General features: G+C 35.3%; 1 protein-coding gene across 1 annotated transcript; it reads left to right on the top strand.

Moving 5' to 3' along the window:
* Nucleotides 1-8: 8 nt before the first annotated feature.
* Nucleotides 9-18,391, top strand: LOC110467215 (replication protein A 70 kDa DNA-binding subunit-like). Its single transcript, XM_021524222.1, has 17 exons — nt 9-128; nt 378-425; nt 3,093-3,174; nt 3,671-3,779; nt 4,703-4,818; nt 5,711-5,770; nt 8,436-8,495; nt 9,831-9,942; nt 10,647-10,818; nt 11,156-11,348; nt 11,787-11,926; nt 12,328-12,544; nt 12,947-13,074; nt 13,759-13,872; nt 14,289-14,396; nt 16,717-16,803; nt 17,252-18,391. The coding sequence occupies exons 1-17, from the start codon at nt 96-98 to the stop codon at nt 17,351-17,353; spliced, it is 1,881 nt and encodes a 626-aa protein (XP_021379897.1). The 5' UTR covers nt 9-95; the 3' UTR covers nt 17,354-18,391.
* The last annotated feature ends 6,040 nt before the right edge of the window (nt 18,392-24,431 follow it).

Raw genomic sequence — 24,431 nt, 5'->3', positions numbered from 1 at the left:
GTAGCACATGCGTAAATATACATTTTGAAATAGCGGGAAATCGCACATTTTGTCAACGAAGCAGTAAGAAAACAACACAGAATACAGAGAAAGATATGGCTGAACAGCTGACAGCAGGGGCTCTCGAGGTATTGGAAAATGTTTCGTAATGACAGAAGTTGCTGAACAAATATGCTAATTTGTTTAAACACGAGTTTAAAATCCTTAAAATCTAATCAAACGTCGACGGCCAAATTTCAGTAAAGTTCAGTTGGTTACTTTATTTATGTTTTCCCCATTGAAATTTCAGTTCAGTTATATACCATGAAAGACGACAAATAAGTCAAAGTAAAGACCAAAAGCCGAATCTATTTAGTGATTTCTTTTTTCCATTCCAGTCCATCATCGGTGGAGAGTCTATCGACAACCCTGTATTACAAGTGCTTGTAAGTATTGCAAGTGTAAGGTGGCAGTACCCAAATCGGAACAATACTTGTGAATAAATTAATGTGTCAACAAATCAGTTATAATAATAATAATAATAATATCTTTATTTAAGGAGGGTTACATATTTAGTACAAGACGTATCTTCCATATGGCCCTCTCAAACATCATACAAACATGGAAACTGACATTAAAACAGATTATTATGCTAACTACAAAATCATGGACAACAAAAAAACATTATGTAAGATTACTGAAAGCTACTATTGTTTATGAATAAATGATATAAAAATGATGTAGTCTTAGAATAGATAGCTATTTTTTGACTACAGATAATTAGTTTTCAAGTTCAAATAGCGCAAGAAAACGTAATTCAAACTCAAATGTCAATGTTTTGGTAATGTTTTTAAAAAATGGTGCGTGCAACGACTATGCACTCTGTTTTGGGCTATAGGAATTAATTCACACTTTTTGTCATATAAATTCTAAAGGTGCAAAATTCAAACCGTGATACAATTTGGTTCCCGACATTCGCAAAAACCGGAGACGCTGATTGGTGACTTCAGAGCGTTCTATAAATATCTCAAGTGAGCCCCGGGTGCTAATTTCGTTTGTGAAATCACCCATCGATATTTTATTTTTGATACAACCATAAATGAATATAGTTCCTCTTCAAATTTTTCAATGATTTAATACAATGATGGTGTGGTGATCCGATTTGGGTACGGTCAACTTAACTGTAAGGGGGGCGGGAATGGTCCTGTGAGGGTAGGCACCAGTTCTCACTCCGTAAAATCTGTGTTGTGATCGTGTAGGTCTTTTGGTCGTAATGCATGTCAACGTTCTGGTTTGTTAGGCCCGAAATACTGTTCGCCCTAGGTTGTTTAGCCGTAAAACAAAAATATTAGGGCGAAATATTCTATGATATTTTATTTTAATTTTAGTAGTTTTAACTCACAAATTAAGTCTTTATATTCTTCCATATCAATAAAATAAATTTCATAAAAAATGTGTTTATCTTATTTCTAAGCGAGTGTGACGAATGGCAGCTGTGAATAGCTGAGTACGCTCTCACATACTCTACATGAAATATACCTCAGACCAATGGAGAAAGTCATCAATAAGTTCAGTTGATACATTTGAATATTAATTATTATATTGGCTTATAAATTTAAAAAGATTATTCAGGGCGAACAGGATTTAGGTCGAAACGACCCTTAGTGCGAACAGGATTTAGGGCGAAATAACCTGTTACCGGTTCGAACATTGGATGTAGTGGTAAGACAAGCAATTGATTCAGTAACTCGACAATGCTTTTCAAAATAAAGATAACTATTTATCAACAAGACAGAATTAATATTGATAACAAGTTAACAACAACAAAATTTATTACATTAATGCCGAACTAAGACAGTTACACCAGAACCCTCTCTTTTATACCCCTGCACCCCCACTAAATAGCTCTATAGCCTTGAAGATGATTAAAAAATAATGAGAAGAATCACCCACTTTCAGCCGTCTAAAAGTGTTAACACAGATTTCAGTACCGATATATATATAGTAGCAGCTGATCGCCAGGAATCAAACACAGAACGAAAAAGCCCAACTCCATATCATGGTGAATAACCCTAAAAATAACAGATCCCTGTCTGTTAATCATTAAGAACAATTATAAACTTAAATTAGTAATACAAATGTGCCATTGTGAGAAGTAAACAACCTAACTGCCCACACAAGGTAACTTCGTTAACCTTCACATAGAATATAACAAACCTCCGATGCGGTTGGAGATCATCCCTGATGTGACTGAGGGATTGATCTTTGTTTGAGAATAATTGTCTAATTGGGTCAAAAATGCAAAAAAAAATATTCTTAGTTAACCATTATATTCCATTTCCACTATCACAATACCTTTTACAAAGGTTTCTTTTTCGATAAGCAAAGTGGAACAACACACACACTCACAATGGGTATTTGTATGAAGATGAATCATTAGAAAATGATATAACAATTATTAATCTTGATCATGCATGTAAAAACACTGGTGGACATTTTTGTGTTTGTACACGGACCACCAAGTCCAGTTCCCCTACATTCCTCACTCCTTTTGTCTATGTCTTCGCTCTGAAGACACAACTATTTACGACCAATGTTCGGCTATCCCCTTGCCAAGCATGCACCCAATGCTTGAAATGAGGCACCAATGTGACAATAACCGGAAAATGCAGGGCCAGACTGAGGTTCAAACCTGGACCCTCCGAAACTCTTAGAAAGACATTCTACCTGGTCGCTGACGGTCGACCCAGTCCAGTTCCACTGCATAAGTTTACCTGCAACTGCCTAGATATCCTATAACTGCAGTGTGAAAGAAATGCTAGTCTTCACAGTTTTGCATTCAGGTTGTGATTTCTAGCACATTGCTTTAAATGTACATAACAGGGTCACAAATGTAGAGTTGTTCCCAAATGGTAAATGTGATTGATTTATGAAAACATGAAGCAGTGACTGTTCGTCATTTGTGTTTAAATAATGAAGTCAGTTTGAAATTGACAGAATTATATTCTTGCAGTTTTACATAGAAAATCATGTCTTATATTTCAAGTCAAGATACTGTTTCAAAACTTTCAATGCAGTATTAAATATTTATTTTGGCCTTAAAATGGTTTCAGAGTTCTAAACGAATCTCTGCCCAAGGCTCAACTGCAGACAGATACAGACTCCTTTTATCTGATGGAGAGACATCTTATTCACGTAAGTAAATGAATCCTGCAAATAGAAAAATGGACACGACTTCATATACACGCATTATGACTTCAGTAATGACAATTTGGTGTTTAACTTGTAACAGATTAACACTTCATACATGAATCTGTAAAATGAGTAGTGCAACTGTCATCTTTTAAGGGAGCCAAATAAAGATTTTTTTTGACAAGTCTCTGCTCTTTGTCTCATTAGCAAAAGAACATAGAATGTTCCTATAACATTATAGTTTATTTGCTGCATCATGGTTTAAACATTGATATTAATAAGATATTGCATGATATCACTATTGCTTAATTATCAAATCCATGAAAGAACCAGTCATAGCATACATGTAGATGGCCAATTTAATATCGGTTCAGTCTGTAGCTCTTGTTGCAACATGTTTCCATTTCCCACTTCTTACTTGCCTGCAATAGGGGGGAAAACGGTGTATGAATCTGTGGGTCTGGATTTGTTGATGAAATAAATACAATTTTCTTGACAGATGCCATGTTGGCAACACAATTGAACAGTTTGATGGAGAGTGGCGAGATGGATAATCTGGCTATTGTAAAGGTGAACCGCTACCTGTGCAACACCATCCAGGGAGACAAGTGAGTTTTAATGATATATCGATACAATGCACTACAGCTTACTGATAAAACATTAAAAAAAAGAAATGTGCTTTACTACCACCTAAAACCGGTATTGTGATGTATTACTTTTTACCTGTGAAATAATAGAAATTATCAATTCAATGAAAAGTATAACAATATTATGCCGAATGATGAAACAGTGTTTTGCACTTGTGTTTTTATATAACAAGTGAGCATTCAAATGAATTATGAATGATGACATTCTTATTTGATTTGTAACTAGGCACTGGGAACTTTTTCAGCAAGACTTTTGCTTTAACAATCATTTCTGAAAAGAAAACTACCTTGCAGAAGTTTTATGAGAAAGTAAAAAGATGCAAGAAACAAAACAAAAAGTCAACAACAGCATTCCCAGTGTAAAAACGAATGGGGCAAGGCCAGGATTAAAACACAGATTTATTGTATATTTTATACAAAATGAAGAGGGATTGGGGTTACTGTACAGATTTATTGTATATTTTATACAAAATGAAGAGGGATTGGGGTTACTGTATAAAGGAGAAACAACTGTGGGATTGTTCCATTGGAAAGTATTGTTGAGTTTTGAGGAACTATCTTATGGAAATTTTCCTTAACTTCAGCAATTCTTCCAAAGAAAAAAAACTTTATTTAACTAATTCATCCCTGAAGACACATTTGAGCTCTTCCAATTCAAAGGTTGGTATAGTTTATTATGAAATTTCAGGGGTGAATGAGTTAAGGAATATACTCCAATTTAGAAATGGAAATGAGACTGGGGCCACCATGGATGGAGATATTTTGATATTGCCTAAATTTGGCATGGATCATTCAGAAAATCCAGTGTAGTATCAACGAATGGTGTGCCATTTGTAGTGTTAAAGTGATCATACAGTTGACATTTTCTTTGTTATGTTGTCAAGGAGAGTGATGATCCTGCTGGATGTCGCAGTCCTGACTAAAGGTTCAGATGTAGGACAACGTCTTGGGAATCCTCAGCAGCTCAAGGCCCAAACAGCTTCAGACAAGGACAGCCACCGTTAGTTTTAATACTTGAATATTGTAGCCCCTGCCATGAATTGGAAGTGTTCAGGGTGGAAGGCAATACCCTCTTTTGCATCATCGCTCATTGCAACAGAACTATATTAAATACCTGGAAGCTTTTTCCTAATTAAACAACCCATATTTGCCCACTGTTATTTCCCCCCCCCCCCCCCTTCGCATCTAATTATGAGAAGTTATTTACTGGCATGAGAATTCACCTTTATCACAGAGTTTGAAAAAAAGTGAAAGTTAAACATCAAGCCAGTTCATCTTTCAGGTTGATGAATCCAAGGTCGACCCTAATGACCTAACCTGTGTTGATGGGCCGTTAAGCATTAATGATAATAATAAAAATATTCTGCAGTTTCAAATGAAACTTTTAAAAGTAATCATTACACAAATAGCTTGAACTAGTTCAAATTCAGGTTTGTGGATAAAAGAGGTTAAGGTAATTTACAAACAATAGAAAAATCATTTGTCCTCCCTATATTGACTTTATTTTTCTACTGATTTGTTCACAAAGTTCATATTCCAGCGCCTGGCTATCAATGTCTACTGCATTTATAGCAAATGAAAAACTGATAAATCTCTAGTGGCCTTGTGGGGTTTTTTGGAAATTTTATGAGTATTTGGAACAAAAAAATGTGTGAAAGGGGTTTGCATTTCAGGGTCCTGTACCCACAATTGACAGGCAGAAGGTGTGCTGCCTATGTGGGCATTCATCTCAAACAGAAATTGTTAATATGTAACATAAATGTTTGATGGGGGTGATTCAATGATAATGTCATTGTATCATGTCACCAATTAGCCAGTAGAAATAATAAATATTGTTACAGGGAAATTAATTCCTATTTAAATGGAGGTTTTACATTTCTGTCTCATTTCAGACTCTGCCCAACTCCCTCCTCAGATGCCCAAGCAGGAAGCTGGTGGTCAAAGCTACATGGGTAAGCCCGATTGTGATTGGTGTGATTCTGACTTTGATCTTTTGCGTAGATGGGTCACAAAACCCAAGGTTTTTGAGCAAATCTGCCAGCTACTAGAGGACAAAAAACCTTGACTGAAGTGTTTTAGTTTTAGTCTGATATATCAAGAAAAAGTGGTGATCAATTCTGATGGAGAGAATTTAGAAATAAGAAGGACAGATGTAAACATTGAGATACATGGCTTAGCCATACAGTACATACACAGATACTCAAAGGTAAAGACTTCTTGAATGTAGTGTGGACAAAATAGTTTCAGTGTTATATAGAATTTGGAATGTACTGTAAAAGGTTGTTTTTTTGCCAAGCTCTTGGTTCTGAAGACTGAAAACATTGAATATACAGCAACATTTTCAGTATAAATAATTTTAGTACCAGTCAAAAATGTATATAAATAATCAAATATGAACTTTAGTGGTTATGTGCACATTACCATAGAAACTGGTGGGGGGGGGGGGGGGGGGGGGAATGTGCAGGTTTTCCTAAAATAAAATATTGTAACCTTGGATGAAAAATTCTCACTTTTACAGTATTTCAAGATTAAGGAGTTTTCAGAGGCAAAATATTTTTCAAAATGTTCAACTAAATTAAGTTATCATTATAAGCTGCAGATTGATTAATTTATTGTGAAAATCAATTAACTTTGTAGATGCCAGTAAGGCATTTGTTGGTTGTGATGGTTTGGCATTGAGTGCTTAAAAGTTTATTACAAAACCTGACAATCAAACCAATGCTTCAGATTATTTTTCTGTTAAATTTGATCACCAATCAAATCTTGTGTTTTTGTCCATTGATTGTAAGCGAGAAATAATGTTAGGACTACTCAATAACAAATAATGTTGAAGATAGAATGCTCTTATATCTAGATCTGCTTACCATTTCTCATGTTAATTCGATTTCAAAACTTGATGAGTGGTGGGGCCATTAAAAAGTGCCTCACACCACTGTTGTTAGTCTGGTATAACCCTAAATATATATATTTATTTTTTGCTGATAAAATTTGAAATGGATGTGATTAATTTATTTAGTTTTTAGTTGTGATATTGAATCAACAAATTGTTGACTAGTGATTTTATTACACTTCTACCTTAACTTTGTTCATATTTGCCAGGGGGTTGGAGAGGGAATGCATTTGGACTAAAGATGAAAGTATATTAAATTCTTGTAACAGAAGTGTAAATCAGTCGGTGATAAAAAATTTCCCTTCCCTTTTCTTTCTTCTTTTTTGAAATTTGACAGGGTCAATGTCTATTCCAGATACAAATATATTAGAGGCATTAATTTATGTGTGTTTTGTCTCCTTTGTCATTAAGGAGTTCACCTCCTACACAATCACAGCCCCTATATTCCTATCTCGAATATCTTTGAAAAAATCTGTGGCAATGTATTATGTGGAACAATGTTTACCTAATATAGTATTAAAAAGGGAACAAATGTAATCAAAGATGATAATGATATGAAAGTTTATACATATATGATACTGGATCTAGTCTGACACATTGTTTACTCTCTGTAATTTTGTTTATTAGTTTTACATCATCACAATATTGTTCAAATGTTTTATAAGTTAAGTTGTAAATCTTATGGCATTGAAATGGTTTTATGTACTTCTACAATAAATGTTATTCTAAATTTATCTTTTCTTATTTCATGATTGCTGTGTCATTATCTGTGTTCAGTAATTCCACCATGAACGGATTATTTTTACTTCCTTTTTGTCGTCACTATGAAAGTGAACTGCTAAAGGCGTTAATCAGTGAAGTTTTTGGCATAGTGTGGCATTTGTCGTCAACTTTCCATATAAAAAACCTACTCATTCAGAACAGCTGAAGTGATTTTAATTAATTAGACAAGGTTAATCTCTTGGCCAATGGAATTTAACACTGTATGAGGACAGGGGCAGAGCCCAAAAGGAGAAAAATGTAATGCTTTAAAGATCGGTAATTATGACATGAAGAGATTTTGAAATAACTTGGCAACGTGCACCCCTGAGCCTATGGATCATGAATTTTCATGAAATTTCCACATCAGGACGCATTGGAGGGTTACTAAACTGCAGTTTTCCATTGTACAACCAAAAGTTTTTTAAGGAAGTTCAGGTGTTTCACTTTTAAGCTGCAGTCTTCATTGCTGGTTTTAGAGATAAAATGTTTCTTAAATTGGAGAACAAAGTGGTGGCATTTTGATTATTAGGAACGATCGCATCAGCATATAACTTTGTTTTATCATAAATTCCCTTCATTCCAGAAGAACTTGAGGGTTTTGTTAATGTGCGTTGGCTCTGTGGTACATTTCATCACCATCTTTGCTTTTTTTGTATTTCATTATATATTGTAAACCAAAATCAAACCAGGAAACTAGGATGAGGTTTAGAACAATTTGTAAAAATGAAGCTGAAAGTCGGCAATAAATGTACCCTCAAATCACTGACCGTGTATCGAAGCTCACCAATGCAGGGTGAAAAATTGAACAAACATGTTTAGGTCAAGGTGGTAATGTTGTGATTAGATATCTTGCTGCTAGGGCATAAGCTTGAATTCTTAATTAATGAAAAAGTGTTTGATGACATGCCAACTTTTATCAAAGCCTTACACATAACCTAATATAAGCGTTTTTGTTTGTGCATCAGGTGTTGTGAGTCAGAAGCAAAATACCAACAAGCAGTCACCACCAGCTAACCCGTACAAAGGTATTGGGAATAGTTTTGCATCATTATTGCAGTTAAAAGGGTCATTGGATTTTCACAATAAATTTGCTAGGGGAAGGATGGATGTAAGAATTGTATAATTGGAAGATCTAAATTGGACTCAGTGTTCTGGTACATTATCAATACAAGTTTCATAATTAATCTGGACATCTCAATTGGAGATGAGGTGCCCTATGCTAATCACAATGTCCATCCGTCAGCACGAGGTTTCTGGAGATGATCTGATAATCTAACAGACAGATTTTTTCGAAATTTGACATTACGATACATTGTATTCTGTAGATTTGCAATAGGGGTTTAAAAGTTTTTATGTCAAGGCCAAGATCACTAAAAATAGACCATGAATCCGGAGTGTACTATCTTTATCTTGGAATCCAAAAGACTAATCTTTTCCAAATCTGACACAGTGATGCACTGAAATATGTAGATGTGCAATCAAGTTTTTAAAAAGCTTCTAAGGTCAAGGTCACTGTTCCTGAAAATAGACCATTTGAGGGGTTTTGGGGTTACAACCAGGCGCATGGTGGGGCCTTTGTTGATCTATCAGTGTTTAGTTTTCATGTTTGTGTGCCTTAACAACTTATATAAAATATTGCAGCATTATAACTGAATCCGAAAATTTTCAAACAACAAAATAAGCATTTAATAGACACAAATTTATTTGTTGATGACGAAGTAGATGTTAACATGACACTTGTTATATTTTTCTGCATAAGTCTATTCAGTAAAAAGGCTATTCAGTAAAACCCTGTTATACATATGGCATTTGACAAATCCGAAATTTTACCGAGACTGTAATATATAGATCTGCTCAATCAAAAAGAACAATATATTGTAGATAGTCACTGATAAAAAAATCAAAAAGAACAATATATTGTAGATAGTCAGAGATATTAATGTAGGTAATCTAAAGAGACGGAAAGATTGATAAACATTTGTCAGATTTACTTACTCCTTCATGATATAATCATTTAGGTTAAGTCAATTTCAAGAAATAACTACAAGAGACAAGCAGTTAGATGAATCCAACAACAAAAATAGTTTTTTTGTGGTTTTTTTTATAATAATGTTTATTGATGCTAAACCAATTAATAGCCAAAATACATCATGATATTGGAGTAAAGCAAATTCGAGGAAGTTGAGTTTTACTGTAAACATTTATTTGGTAAAAAATTCAGTCTAATGCACATTATATAGGTAGTAGGGTGGACAAGATTTTCAAGTGTGCTGCAGGGAAGCTTGCTGGATCTTTACAGTATTGCTGTAAAATTGACACAAATGGTATCAAGTTGTAAAACTGATACACTGTACTTACAGCAGGAAATGCCAACAAAGGTGGAAACTTCAGCATGAAGGGTTCCTCTACACCGACAACGCCTGGCAGCACTCGTGTGCACACTATCTCCTCACTCACACCTTACCAGAACAGGTTGGTCAAATTTCAGAAAATGTTTTACCTGATTGCATATATAATTTACTGAAATTATGTAAAGATCTAGGTCATTCGTATCCATTTTGAAAGGCAAAAAGATTATGAATAACTGCAGTGAGTTTTGCATGTTAAAAATTTGCAGCAATGAAAGCAATTTTACTACATTCTTTGTACCAGGTATTTATTTAATTAGTTTTTGAAGAACAACAGCAAATCTTTATATATGCTAAGCTCATTGTAAAAACTTTAATCTTTTTGGGAAATCTTAATAAAATTGATCACATGAAAAAGTCTCTTGATTTACAATTGCTACTGGGTTAAGGATTTTTCAAATGAATTTTCTATTATCACAAGTTTGCTTGTGTTTTACTGGGATGATGCGATGATCTTGCAAAATTAGGCAAAAAGTTGGGAGTAAAAAATATTGACCAGGTATTTTGTTCATCCTCAAAAACGAAAAAACCCAATTAAGTTTTCATGGTAGACCATACAGAAAATATATTGAGATTTAACTATTTTGTGTATATTGTATTAAAACTACATACATTTACTGGAATGACATTGGACAATTTGAAAAAGTTTGTACAATTTTGAATTGAAAGGAGCTGGAGTAATTCACTTGAGTTGCATATTAGTCAGCTTCACAAATTTAGATTCTTATAAAAGTATTGGAGATGCTGTAACTATCTGGTTTTTATTAGATGGAGAATCAGGGCAAGAGTAACTCAGAAAGGTAGTGTACGGACGTGGAGCAATTCTCGAGGGGAAGGAAAGCTGTTCAGTGTCAACTTTACGGATGAGTCGGGAGAAATTCGTGCGACAGGTTTCAATGAGGCTGTAGACAAATACTACGACATGCTGGAAATGAACAAGGTATGGTGTAACAGAATTGGGGAAATGAGCTGGTGTTGTGCTTTTATAACTACATTTAAAGTTGGTAGGCATATTTAGGGACAAAAGAAATAGTTAATATTGTATGATTTGTGTTACTCGGTGGGATAAATTAGGTCTTATAATTGTTTTATAATGTTCTTCACTTGTTAAATGCTTTATTACCTGAAACTTTCATTACATTAGTGGTAATCATCAATATTAGTACAGTAATTGTCACTCAAGTAGTTCACATGTAACAGGAAACTGTAGAAATATACAAGTTTGTAACTATAAGGTTCATGTTAAATGTTAGTTGGAGGTCTATTTGTCATTGAAGGTGTACTATGTGAGCAGAGGAACATTAAAGACTGCCAATAAACAGTACAGCAATGTGCAGAACGATTACGAGATGACATTCAATCAGGATACTGCCATTGAGCCCTGCACAGAAGAAGTGGATTTACCAGGCATTAACTTTCAATTTGTTGCACTTAATGAACTTGAAAGCAAAGCTGCAAATTCCCTTGTGGGTGAGTTATTCTATTACAGTCACATTAACATTAATTGGTTAAGTTTTAACTGCTCTCCTGTTTGGTATACTGAATTCATGTTTGTTTTTACATGTTAGATAAAGTGTGCATTTCCTGAACTTAATTAGCCAAGGCTTGGTCAAGCTTGAGTCAATATTTTAGGATATTGACTTTATGTTGCTATTTTTATGAGAAACAGAAGCTTCATCTTCTCTTTATGACATCACTTCAATTGTAAATTTGCTTTTCTTTCTGCCAAATGCAGTACTTTTCTAGTTTCTCACATTTCTTGTTTTATAATATTGTTAAGAAATAGAAAAAGAAAAATTTCATATGTAATATAACAATGAAGAACTGGTATTTCCTCAAATATGTTTTTATTTCAAATGTAACTTTGGGCCAACCCTTTTGAAATGTGATGTTGTACCTGTTCTGTAGATGTGATAGGAGTGGTGAAGAGCTGTAACGAGGTAGGGACAGTAACCGGAAAACAGAGTCAGAAGGAGATCACAAAAAGGGACATAACTGTAGTCGACCAGTCTGGCATGTCTATCAGCATGACACTGTGGGGAAACGATGTAAGTGCAAATCTTATCTTGCCTGGCACAAAGTTCTAAAACAAATAACCTAGGGTCCTGATTTTGGCCAGCAGCTGCTTGGGATTAAGTCAAAGGTTGACATGAGTTAAATATTGTAACAAGAAAGTTTTAAGAATTCCATAATGATATCTTTGATAGTTCGGGTGGAGAGAGAAAGTTTCCATGTTATGGCCGAGGTCTGGACACCCGACACTACACGATTTTGTCCGGGCTAGTGGACATTTCAGTATTTTCTATGAAAGTATAGGTTAGAGCCAGCCAGTTTTTGAAATTTACCTATGAACTAGTACTGTTAAATAATATGAAATTGTAAATCCCATTTAAAAAAAAATAGACATTTGCAAACAAAACTGGAAATAATGAAGTAATTTTCGTGCCAGGCTGTGACATTCAGTGGTGATGGTAACCCTGTGATGGCTGTGAAGGGAGCTCGTCTCTCAGATTACGGGGGACGGTCTCTGTCTGTATTAGCCAGTAGTCAAGTGTTGATGAACCCCACAGACTTGAAGATCGCCTTCCAGCTTAGGAGTTGGTTCGACACAGAGGGACAGGGCATGGAGTTCCAGAGCTTCCGTGGCGAGGGTGGCGGTGGATCAGGTGTGCATGGTTTAGAAATCATATCTTCACAATCATTCTCAAAATTCTTTTAATACATGTTGAATTAGGCCTTAAACAGATGCAAATAGAAAGGCAAATTAAACTCCAGCAAATATTTCCTGATATGTATACGTTTGCCATGAAGATATCTATGCAAATACATATTGATTTTCAACTTCAGTAAGTAGAATTGATATTTTCTTGTTTTCGAGAATAACTTCAAAAGGTAAAAATAAATCTAAAACATGGTCAAACAACTGTGACTCCATTCAATAAAGCATGTCCTAAAATCAAGTCATAAATTTCCTAAAAATTAATTTCCATTTTCAAAATGTACAGGAAAATAGTTATTTGGCAGTTCTTTTTGCTAATGTTTAAAACTTTTATAATTTCCACAAACAGGTGGTAGTACCAATTGGATGACTTTTGCTGATGTTAAGTCTCAGAATATTGGTGGTGGAGAGAAGGCCGATTACTTCACTTCTAAAGGAACTGTGATATTCCTCAGGAAGGAGAACTGCATGTACAAGGTCAGATTTCCAACTTAATCTTACTCCATTCATCTTAACTTTTGTTAATTTATGTCTATTAGCATTTGGTTAAATCTGGTGTGCACCTTCAAATGTTTTAAGATGCAGCTTTTATTATTTCTTGAAGATGTGCTGTTTTATGTACATATTTTGATTTTAATGCCGTTCTTTGAATATGCATCCTTTTGATTCAGTTCAACCTGTTTGTTTCTTGTTAAATGTAACATTTTCAATATAAATCTTGGCAGACTTGCAAATGTTTATGCAGGCCTTGCAAGGCTTTGTCAGCGCTTGCCTGAAAGCAGCATCAGATAACTAGGTCCAACCTTGTTTCATAAACCAACAGCTCTGGTCCAACTGTTTGGATTGCAATAAACAAATACAGCACAAGATTCCAAAATATAGATCACTTCTAACCATGGTTAGATTTTCTTTCTACCCAGTACTACTTCTTAGCAAATTATACATCAAATTCTAAAGGTGCAAAACTTGTAGTTATGGAGCGGTATATTTACTTTACTCGAATAGTTCTTTCATTTAGCAATAGCTGCTTTGGTTTAAGTTACAGAACCAGAAGTTGTGTATTTCTTTGAATCACGTCAGACCTGCAGTAGGGTTGTTTTTGTCATCCTGTACATTGTCCTACCTTGAAGTTAACTGTAACATGGTGTTGTTCAATTTTAGGCTTGTCCAACAGAAAGCTGCAATAAGAAGTTAATTGACCAAGGCAATGGCATGTTCCGGTGTGAAAAGTGCTCCAGAGAATTCCCAAATTTCAAATGGAGGATGATTTTGTCTGTAAGTTTTTTATAATGAAATAATGCATGCATGAAGATTTTGTATTTCTTCTGTCTGTTTCAATATTGATTGAAAAACAGTCCAGCGTTGGACAGTATCTTCACTGTGGTACTAGCCTACAAATCGCTCTTACTAACTTCCAAATAGAATTGCAATAAATTATGATAGACTGTGTAGTCTTATTGTTAGGCAATGTTTGAACCCATGAAGGAGCAGTTTGCATTGTCATAGAGTAATGTACTGTGCTTGTGTTGGCACTATGGACAATTGTATAGCCTATTTTTTTGTCTTTGGGCAGCCCTCATTGAAAATCACACTTGCCCCATTGATTGGATTGTTAATTGTCAGACTGAATTTGAGTAAAAGCCGGGTGTGAAGAGTGTCATAGATTTTGTAAATCTTTTTGTTTATCCCAGGCCAACCTTGCTGACTTTTCTGACAACCAATGGGTGACATGTTTCCAGGAGTCTGCTGAGCTATTACTGGGGAAGGACGCCCAGGAACTCGGGGACATGAAGGATGCTGTGAGTGAAGGAAAAGGACACTAGTGAAAAATGTTGCCTTTTATCCAGATGTGTTTAATAGCAGCCTATAGCTGGATAGCTGTATTGGATGCACATATCAGATGCTCCACCATCAGGTGGCATTAGTGTCAAATTTAAATCAATGTTACAGTATATCATACCAAATTAATCTCAAAATTTTTAAATGCACAGTTTCGACTACTCATCATGTTTTCATACATTTTACTGTGAACACAGAAAACTTTGGCAGATGAGGTCATTGGAGTTGCTTCTGTTGAGTATAAACTAGGTCACAAAACTAATTAATTCAGTAAATAGCCCGTATCTGACAAAGTATTTGCTTTGTATTTATTGACTTGCTTTAAAAACACACCATCCAAAATAATCCTTTTATGAATCCATTTATAAGAATATTCATTGGAAAACACATGTAAACTCAATATTGATATTATCATTAAGTTGCCACTGTTGGTTGTGATCCTGTAGGTTGATTCAAACATCTGGGCATACCTATTTGCAACGTTGTGTATATAATAGGCACAAATAAGTTTGATTGTTCTCTCTGTATTTGAGACCTACAGATACAAAGAAGTACACATACTATATTATAATTAGGGCCCCGTATCGGAGATACGGGTGCCCTATAGTAATCACTCTGTCTGTCTGTCTGTCCATCCACAAATTTTGTTCCTGGCTGATAACTTTGGTATTTATTGACCGATGTACATGAAACTTGGTCAAGATGTTCAGTTCACAAAAATACACATTGAGGTAAAAAGTCAAGGTCAAAGGTCAAGGTCATTAGGTTCAAAGGTCAAGGTCAAATTTTACATCTTTTCACTGATGAACATTTTGTTATGACATTATGAAGCAAAGTTGATCAGAATTAAACAAGGAGTCAACTGACCAAAGGTCAAGGTCATCGGGTCAGGGGTCAAGGTCAAATTTTGTAGCTTTTCACTGGTGAACATTTCGCTATGACATTATGAAGCAAAGTTGTTCGGAATTAAACAAAGAGACACACTGAGGTAAAAAGTCGAGGTCAAAGGTCAAGGTCATTAGATTCAAAGGTCAAGGTCAAATTTTGCATCTTTTCACTGATGAACATTTTGTTATGACATGATGAAGCAAAGTTGATCAGAATTAAACAAGGAGTCAACTGACCAAAGGTCAAGGTCATTGGGTCAAAGGTCAAGGTTAAATTTTGTATCTTTTCACTGGTGAACATTTCGCTATGACACTTTGAAGCAATGTTGCTCAGAATTAAACAAGGAGTCAATTGACCAAAGGTCAAGGTCACTGGGTCAAAGGTGAAGGTTAAATTTTGTACCTTTTCCCTGATGAACATTTTGTTATGACATTATGAAGCAATGTTGTTCAGAACTTAACACAGAGTCAACTGACCTTAGGTCCAGGTTACGGGGTCCAAAGGGTCAAGGTCAAGTTTTGTATTTTTCACTGATGAACATTTTGTTATGATATTAAGAAGCAAAGTTGGTCGGAATTAAAGAATAAGTCAACTGACCAAAGATCAGGGTCACTGGGTTAATGGTCAAGGTCATTTGGGTCCAAAGGTCAAAGACAAAGTGGATCTCTGACTTTGACCCTGGCTCATGATGGAGGAGGTATATAAGGTGAAATAAAACAAATCAAAGCTAACAAATGAGTATTGCACCGGTATTTACATTTCTGTTAGCCCAGCAAATATGTAGGTGGGAGGAAACCAGACTCGCATCATAGTACATGTAAAATGTATATTTTGCTTCCTTGCGATTCTTTTTGAAGTCCAAATATCAAACGTCAAGCTCAGCTATATGGGCAGATTGCTTCTTGATGATTATGGGGGATATATTGCCACAAGACGGGGACCTTACTGAACTGTCAGTGTTCTAGTTGTGGTAGGATATGACAGAATCATGACTTACCACAGAAGCATGCCGAGAGTAGTGTAGTTCAGACTTTTTTCACCTGATCAATTATTGCGAAAGTGACACCTGTACAAGTAAATTTGGCATTGGTGGCAGTATAGATTGGGGTGAATGAATTTACCTATTATGTGTACTTCACAGTGAACATTTTACTAAACTTGATGTATGCTGTAGTGACAGATACAATACACAAATTACATATTAACTCCATAAAATCCTGTCTGTCATAGTTTCAATCATGCCTATGGTATTATAAATAAAATTGATGTTATTCAGAATTATAGAGAGAGATAAATACAGTTTGCATAAATACTGATCTTGAATGTATGATGGTGTAAGTTGTTCTGTCCGAGATGAATGTTATATGTCTTCCTTTTCTTTTTCTTTTCTAGGACGAGGCAGCATTTGATCAAGTGTTCCAAGATGCTATGTTCAAACCCTACATTTTTAAACTACGAGCAAAAATGGAAACCTACAATGTAAGTAATGCTCTGCAAATGTTTTTTGATTTCTTGAACAAGTTTTAAACAAATAACAGTGGCCGAAAAATCAGCAGATAATTGATATTTTATAACTGCTAATAGTTGTTGAATATTATGCATAAAAATGAAATATAAAGATGACCTTTTTATAAAATTTTCTAATGTAATGTGAAACTGTACCATTTAAGTAATGGTTATATTAATTAGATCTCTGCAGTAAGTCTACTCTGGCTTGAACTGGTAGGAAGTGAGTCCATACTAGCTTGCATTGGTGGGCAGTGAGCCATTTTAGAAATCTGTTGACACATTTCTGATCAGCTTTTTACTGTATCATCCAGATGTATGATGAGGTAGTATTTTGTAGAAACTGTGCTTTCTTTTACGCTAACACAATGAAATGAAGAAATCCTAACTAACAGCTATGTTAACATTTCTTGAACATTAGGACGAGACCAGACTCAAGACAATATGTGTGAATGCTAACCCGGTCAACTGGAAGGAGTATGGCAACCGCTTAGTCGAAGAAATCAATAAACTTGCATTATGAACATGAACCTCGTGTCAGTCCAGCGATTATGTGATCATTATAATCAAATGTTGTATATTGTCATTCGATGCAATATTTAAACATTTATTAGCAGTTCTAAAATGTGTGGCATTAAGTGAGAAATGACAAAAAGACAAGATAAGAAACTGTCATAGGCGATGAGTTACAGTGATGCAATCGACCTACACTAGACCATTTTGATGGGTTTCTATCTCGGAAACCAAGAAAGATGACATCACATGGTTAATACTTAGGAATGTCTCGGTGACAATTGTAGTTTAATGACCATGCAGAAGCAGAATTTATTCTGAAGTATATGTTGTGTACATGTCTGTAAGTATACATATGTATATATTAGAAACTTGTAGTATTCACTTTTGTGTTACTATTGATGCAAATCATCCTGGAATCTGGTTTATTTACATAAACTGGTGCATTGATAATATAAGGAATTCAGTGCTAGAATTTCAGACATTTGTGAAATATGTCATCAGTTCTTTGCAGATAAACATTTTGTTGGGTATATAAAACTGGCTTAGACGTCATTCTGTGGGATGTACTGTGTCCTAGTTTGATGAAATCATTTTTGATTTCTTAATCATAAAGCTATCATGGATGATTAAATTTCTTACAGGAATTTTTACGTTGTGGAATCATCAAGTTTAAAACCATATGCATCTTTAACTAATTCAAATCGATTATAAGGTGTGGAATCATGTTCAAGATGATAACAAAAATATGTAGCTAGATATCAGGCGTCCAATCATAACTGAAATGATAACAAGAATGTGTAGTCAATAATTCTTTAATCATTATGTTCAAAATTTTCAAGATTTTTTTTGAAGCTGCAATCATTTTTGCATTTGTTTTTTGCATGACTCTACATGTAGGTAGACCTTTTGTTAAGATAATGTTAACCTGTAAAGGTGATTTTTACACTTCCTTTGAATTTTACCCTAGCCATCTATGTTCAGCGATACCAGGTGTGAATCATTGTAAGAGGAACAGTTGCATATAATAAATGCCTGTTTGTACATCTGCAAGTGTTGTTGTTTTGTTACCTCATTCAAAATATATGGAAACTAGCAAAAAGAATCATAAACCTATTTGACGGGGCATATCTGACAGGTGTGAAATTACAGATTGGAAACTAAAATTGATCCTTTTCTGACATCGTCAAGACCAATCTTCACAATATCTTAAACAAGTTATTATATATCTGAGTTCTACCCAATCTGATTAAAATCATATGTTACATGGCTTTGTTAACTTCGTACTACGCCTGACCATCGTTCAGGCGGAGCCATGTAACGGATGATTTTAATCAGATTGAGTTCTACCAGCAAAAAATCTAGAGTAAAGTGGACTAATATGTTAAATGACCAAACATGTCATTGGTCTCATTTTTATTCATGAAACTCGACTCGAATAAGCGTTTCACCACAAGGGCAATAATCTGAAAGTTATCTCTTTTGAATGCTGTGATTTTGCTAACATGAAAGCATTCTGTATCGGGGATCTTTTACTGGGCAAAATAACATGTAACTGTTACAAGTCACCAGCACAATTTGCACCATCTTTCCATCCATCAAAACATGTCTGATGTTACTGTTACTATTGTTAAAAACAAGAAATAAGGCCCGACCTTCAAATTAGTAAGGCATTGGAACAATGTTCAGTAAATGTAATATGAATGGTACAAATATTACTTACCTCAAGGGCAATAACTCTTCAAAAGAAGCCAATATTGGCCCCTTTTTCGACATCAACAAATCAATTTGATCACAAGTTCATGTTTGGTTATGATGTTTTCAGATTTAAGAAGATATGACCGGCTTAAAAGTTCAAGTTCTATATTACTTTAAGTCGGTTGACTTATCAGTTATAACATATATACAAAGACAACATACAATATGATACACACACCGTGGAGAGTGAACACTAACCAGCGATCGCTCAGATCTCCTTTTGTTTGCTCGTATTAAATATTTGCCAAGATTTTGAATGTCGGATACATTCTCACAAGTAAGTAGTTGAATTAATGTATACATGCTTGTATGTCTTGCATAATATTTCTTAATTAGTTTCCACCTTATATCAATATAGGAAGGACATTTTGAAATGAAATGGAACTATTCAGATCACATACTGTACACAGAATCTATTTTGTCTTTCAGTTTTATCACATCTGCCACACTCAATATTTAATTCATGTGCAGACATTCGAATTTAACATTTGTTTTAAATAATTTATATTTACATGTGTTGATAAATAATACTGGTGACCAAAATTACACACATTGATACAGTGCTCCTTTAGGAGAAGATTGATTTTTTTTCCAAACAGTCTTGTCTTACATGTAATGTCACAAAGATGTTCTTTTAAAATATGAAAAGTGTTATTATTTAAACTGGAGGATTCCCATACATTTCAAAGAACAATTCTGTGTAATTCTTGTTTTCTTGGGATACAATTTCCTACATTTCTCAGTTTTATCCAATATTTGAATATACGTAATTTTTAACTATTTTCATGGGGTACTTCCATGTTCATAATACACCATAACATTACTAGTTGTATTATGTGAACCTAATATTTGTTTGCAGAATCTCGCATGCAATTTTTCGATATCTGGTGCGGCAGGGAAGCCCCATACTTCTGCTCCGTAACTTAGAACACTATTTACATAAGTATCAAAAACAGACAATTGAGTTTCTATATTAAAACATTTTTTCTTACAAACATTTAATCATGCAAACAATGCTTTTCTCCCCTGGTCAGCAACTTGCTTTTGAGTTTGTCTAAATTTTCCGTTAAAATTCAATAGTACACTAAGGTTATTGAATTGATCGACAACATCCAATTTATTTCCTTCGTGAAACCATATTTCATATCCCTCCATTTCTAAACACGACAATTTTAGTTTTCCTAGTCCAGTATTTACAGCCAAATCCCATTTTTAGCTCACCTGCCCGAAGGCGTTTAAAATGTTCCGCATTTTTAAGTACGGGTTGTCTTTCTTTAGTGGTAAGCATACTTTGTTCCGTGTCGACCAGAACTTTACTACAAATCTGTGTTTCTTTCAAAGACCAACATTAAAAGATTTTCAACCTTTTCTCCTTATAGATGGTTTCCTGCTGGTCAAAACTGATTTTAAATTGGTAAGTTAAGTTAAAGGATACATTCTTTATGAAAGTTCTCATTTACAGGTGTAAAATTCCTGAATTCATAAGAATTAAGTCTATATGTACCTGAACCGTATATCACGTGGTATGCATTAGTAACATATCAATCAAACCAGGCAGAAAATTAGTCGATGAAAAACAAGAAAAGACTTTTGTATACTTTCAGCACGTTTACATAGTTTCCCCTGTGATATCGATACCCCTGTGTTTACCGGGGCGCTGCGCTGTAACTGTTACAAAACGGCTGAAACTGAACCTTGTCAATCATTACAATTATACTGCGATTGTAAAACTATTTATTTGGTTGAAAAAATATAAGCTTATCACCTTTCACTATATGACTTTCGTACGTGAACCAAATAAAGGTTTTAACTGAATAGCTGTGCCGCATCGTTAAAAGTTGACCTGCAATGTCGAAGGTCAGAGGAGTTGTAAAGCCTCGTTGTGGAGTGCAATGTTTTGTTTTGTTTGAATAATTCTGTTTCTTTTCTATTAAGACCAGAAAAAGATATTTAAATATTTTCAAATTGACTGTCAACAAAATATCTTTCCTAGCATATTGCATTGTACAAACTAGGTGGGCAGTTATATGTAAAGAGGTTCAATTGTAGACGCATACATTGCTTTCTTCCGTAAACATTGAAATTAGCTATGTAATAGCACCTTATGAAACCTTTAAAATTGGCAAAACCTCAAATCAGTGGAATTCTCATCGTGATAAAACGCCTTCCCTGAATACGCGCAGCTTACCTTACAGGAGTATAGTAGATTTGAGAAGTGTTAAGGCTGTAAGCAGCGGCACATTCATTGCAACTGTGTTTCAGAATTATTTCTGTATGTCTTAACAGTAAAATACATCCTAGATATCTACAAACGCAATGAATATTTAGAGGGTTTTTTTACCATTTCCATATCCTATCCCATATCAACCTGAGGGGCTGGAGGCCTGAGGGCTGTTATGGATCAAAGGTTAACTCGGGGGAGGATTTGTAAAATGCCATACAACCTTTTATCATATATTACACGAGTAGACCATGCAAATATTTTAGTACTACTGAAATGTGTAGAACCGGAAGTAAAACGGTTATGGCACTTGCTAGGCAGATATGGCGCGTGCTAGGCGGATATGGGTTGGTACGGGGTAGTGCCTATGCATAGCTAGCATTATCATCCCTGGTCGTGATATAGGCTGTTTTGCATGTGTGATACCGCTAGCTATGCATAGGCCATATCCGTCTAACTTCAATTCAACACAGACAAATCACACCTCATACTGGTAGTTTACACACATACTATATCCATCTGTATTTGCAATGTTGTTCATTGTGTTAAATGCAAGTTAAAATGTGATTACATTGAACAGACGAAATATGTATTTTCGGTGGGTTTTTTGGTGCTATTGCTAATTTAATAAGTTTGATGTTATAGAGCATGCAGTATATGATAAAAAATGTTACCATTTGATCATTTTCGTATCCTTGGGGTGATATGAGAGCCTCGGGCTATGGTAACCTCTAGGTATCGCACGTGCAATACAACCCATATCACGGACAAGTGTACGATAAAAAAACGTACTGTTGAAGCTTAAAGTAACTTCTATAACGTCTCGCTAATCGTTTGTACGAAAAACAAACGTTTTCGAAGATAACTCAATATATATCATCTTTGGTTACGAGTACCACCAAATACTAACTGATTAAATAAACTGGGTAATTCACCAACAGTAGGAGGGGGGGGGGGGGGGGGGGGGGGGGGTGCAAAAAGTTTTATTGAATTGTAATCCATTTCTGACAGATAAAAGTATATATTTTCTACGTTTGCTTAGATTTCTTTTGTGAAAATAATGTTCAATAATCTTATCTCAAAACAAAATCAAAAATAGTATAAATGCTTTTATTTTGTTCGTTTGCCAATATTATATGTTCGTCCCCGATATGTAAGAGTTATGTCCCCTCATTAGGCCGAATACGGTCGTGAGGTATGCAAAAGGTCACGACCTGTATCGCATTCACGTCTAAAAAAGGTTTCGTGAAATTCAAAACTACAGAATATGAGAATAACAAAACTTCAGTCCTAAAATAAACAACAGTTAAAGAGAATGGAATGCGACGACAGACATCAAGTCTTGATAACGGTCTGCAACAGTCAGTAGCATTCATTCACAAGAAATTCGTTGAAAATCGTACCGTATCACGAATGTTGAGACTAAATGGTTTAGCACATGTAAGTCTGTTTGTCGCCAGCTTGACTTGCCAGTCACACCCCTAGTAAACCCGCCACTGGGTGGATACCCACCAACAGATCCGAGACAATGCACCACCATTGTAAGCATGTTCTTTGATTGTTGAAATCATGTCGGTTAATAGTAGAAGCAATCCCCTCTCTATCGAGTAAACAAAACTTCATATGTAATTATAGGTAAAACAGATCTTCGTTAAAATGAACCATTAAGTCCATGGTCTCTGCTGAATCAAACTTTTCTAGTCTGATCCCGGATAAACCTGATGTTTTGGAGGTTAATGATAAACCGGAACCACCTAGGGGTGAACAAGAACGTCACTAGATTAAATTAAAAATTAGAACGCCACAAGGTCCAACGTGAACCAGAACATCACAAGGTCCAACGAGAACCAGAACGTCACTAGGCCCAACGTGAACCAGAACGTCACTAGGTCCAACGTGAACCAGGGCGTCACTAGGTCCAACGTGAACCAGAACAACACAAGGTGCAACGTGAACCAGAACGTCACTAGGTCCAACGTGAACCAGGACGTCACTAGGTCCAACGTGAACCAGAACGACACAAGGTCCAACGTGAACCAGTACATCACTAGGTCCAACGTGAACCAGAACGTCACTAGGTCCAACGAGAACTAGAACCTCATTAGGTCCAACGTGAACCAGAACCTCATTAGGTCCAACGTGAACCAGAACGTCACTAGGTCCAACGTGATCCAGAACCTCACTAGGGCCAACGTGAACCAGAACCTCACAGAGTCTGCCCATCCTGCATGGTCACACATTAATAAATTATCAAGAATATCCTTGTCCCTAGGTCGGGGAGCGTGAACGAATTTTAACTGAAGTCTGAATGTTACGCTTTCAGTTCCACATCAAAACTATGACTTGTACATGTTTTAAATTTGCTATAGTCAACAAAATTAGAGTGATTTCAAAATCGTTTCAAAATTAGACAAAATCTAAGAATGATTCACGACCCCTGAGCCAGGAGTCTGAGTACTGTATACTAATGGGATAATGTTTTAATGCGATCACATTGAGTATGTAAATGTGATATCAAGGTTTTTTGAAAGCTGCATTTTAGCTTATTGAATTTTCAAATGCTATTTTATGAATATCTGCAAGTTTCCGAATGTCTTTTATGCTTCTTGTATATGGTAGTTCATCTTGGAACTTTGTATACATATAGGTATAATAATTAATATGAATATCACGAAAATGTTGTGAATAGCCTGACAATAGATCAAGCAAGACTCACGTTTACATGCCGCCAAGTTAACCAGATTTGGAGCATTGGAGCCCTAATCATTGATATAACGTCACAATTCCAGAATATGAATTGTATATGATTTACAATGTAAATTGACGGGAAACGATAAGATGACAATAGTAAAGGACTTCCGCTCAATACCTGTGTCCAGTGTGATAAGATTGTATAACTAGAATGCAAGTCTAATCTAACAAACCATCAACATGATATTATAATCCACCGATTAGTATGTGATTAGTATGTGAAAGTGTTCTACGCTCTCAGGATTAATGTGCTGCAGATGTACTGGAGACTCAGCTACTGGGAAACTCAACCCTCACGGTTAGTGTACTGGAGACTCAGCTACTGGGAAACTCAACCCTCACGGTTAGTGTACTGGAG

The sequence above is a fragment of the Mizuhopecten yessoensis genome, unplaced genomic scaffold (assembly GCF_002113885.1).
Source record: "Mizuhopecten yessoensis strain PY_sf001 unplaced genomic scaffold, ASM211388v2 scaffold11165, whole genome shotgun sequence".
NCBI classification, from domain to species: domain Eukaryota; kingdom Metazoa; phylum Mollusca; class Bivalvia; order Pectinida; family Pectinidae; genus Mizuhopecten; species Mizuhopecten yessoensis.
The sequence above is the reverse complement of the archived record's forward strand: the minus strand, read 5'-3'. Positions and strand labels throughout refer to the sequence as shown.

Coding starts and splice junctions, on each gene's coding strand:
- LOC110467215 (XM_021524222.1), top strand. CDS start 96: ATGGCTGAACAGCTGACAGCAGGGGCTCTCGAG. Junction 11,349..11,786: donor AGCTGCAAATTCCCTTGTGG/GTGAGTTATTCT, acceptor CCTGTTCTGTAG/ATGTGATAGGAGTGGTGAAG. Junction 11,927..12,327: donor TGACACTGTGGGGAAACGAT/GTAAGTGCAAAT, acceptor TTTTCGTGCCAG/GCTGTGACATTCAGTGGTGA.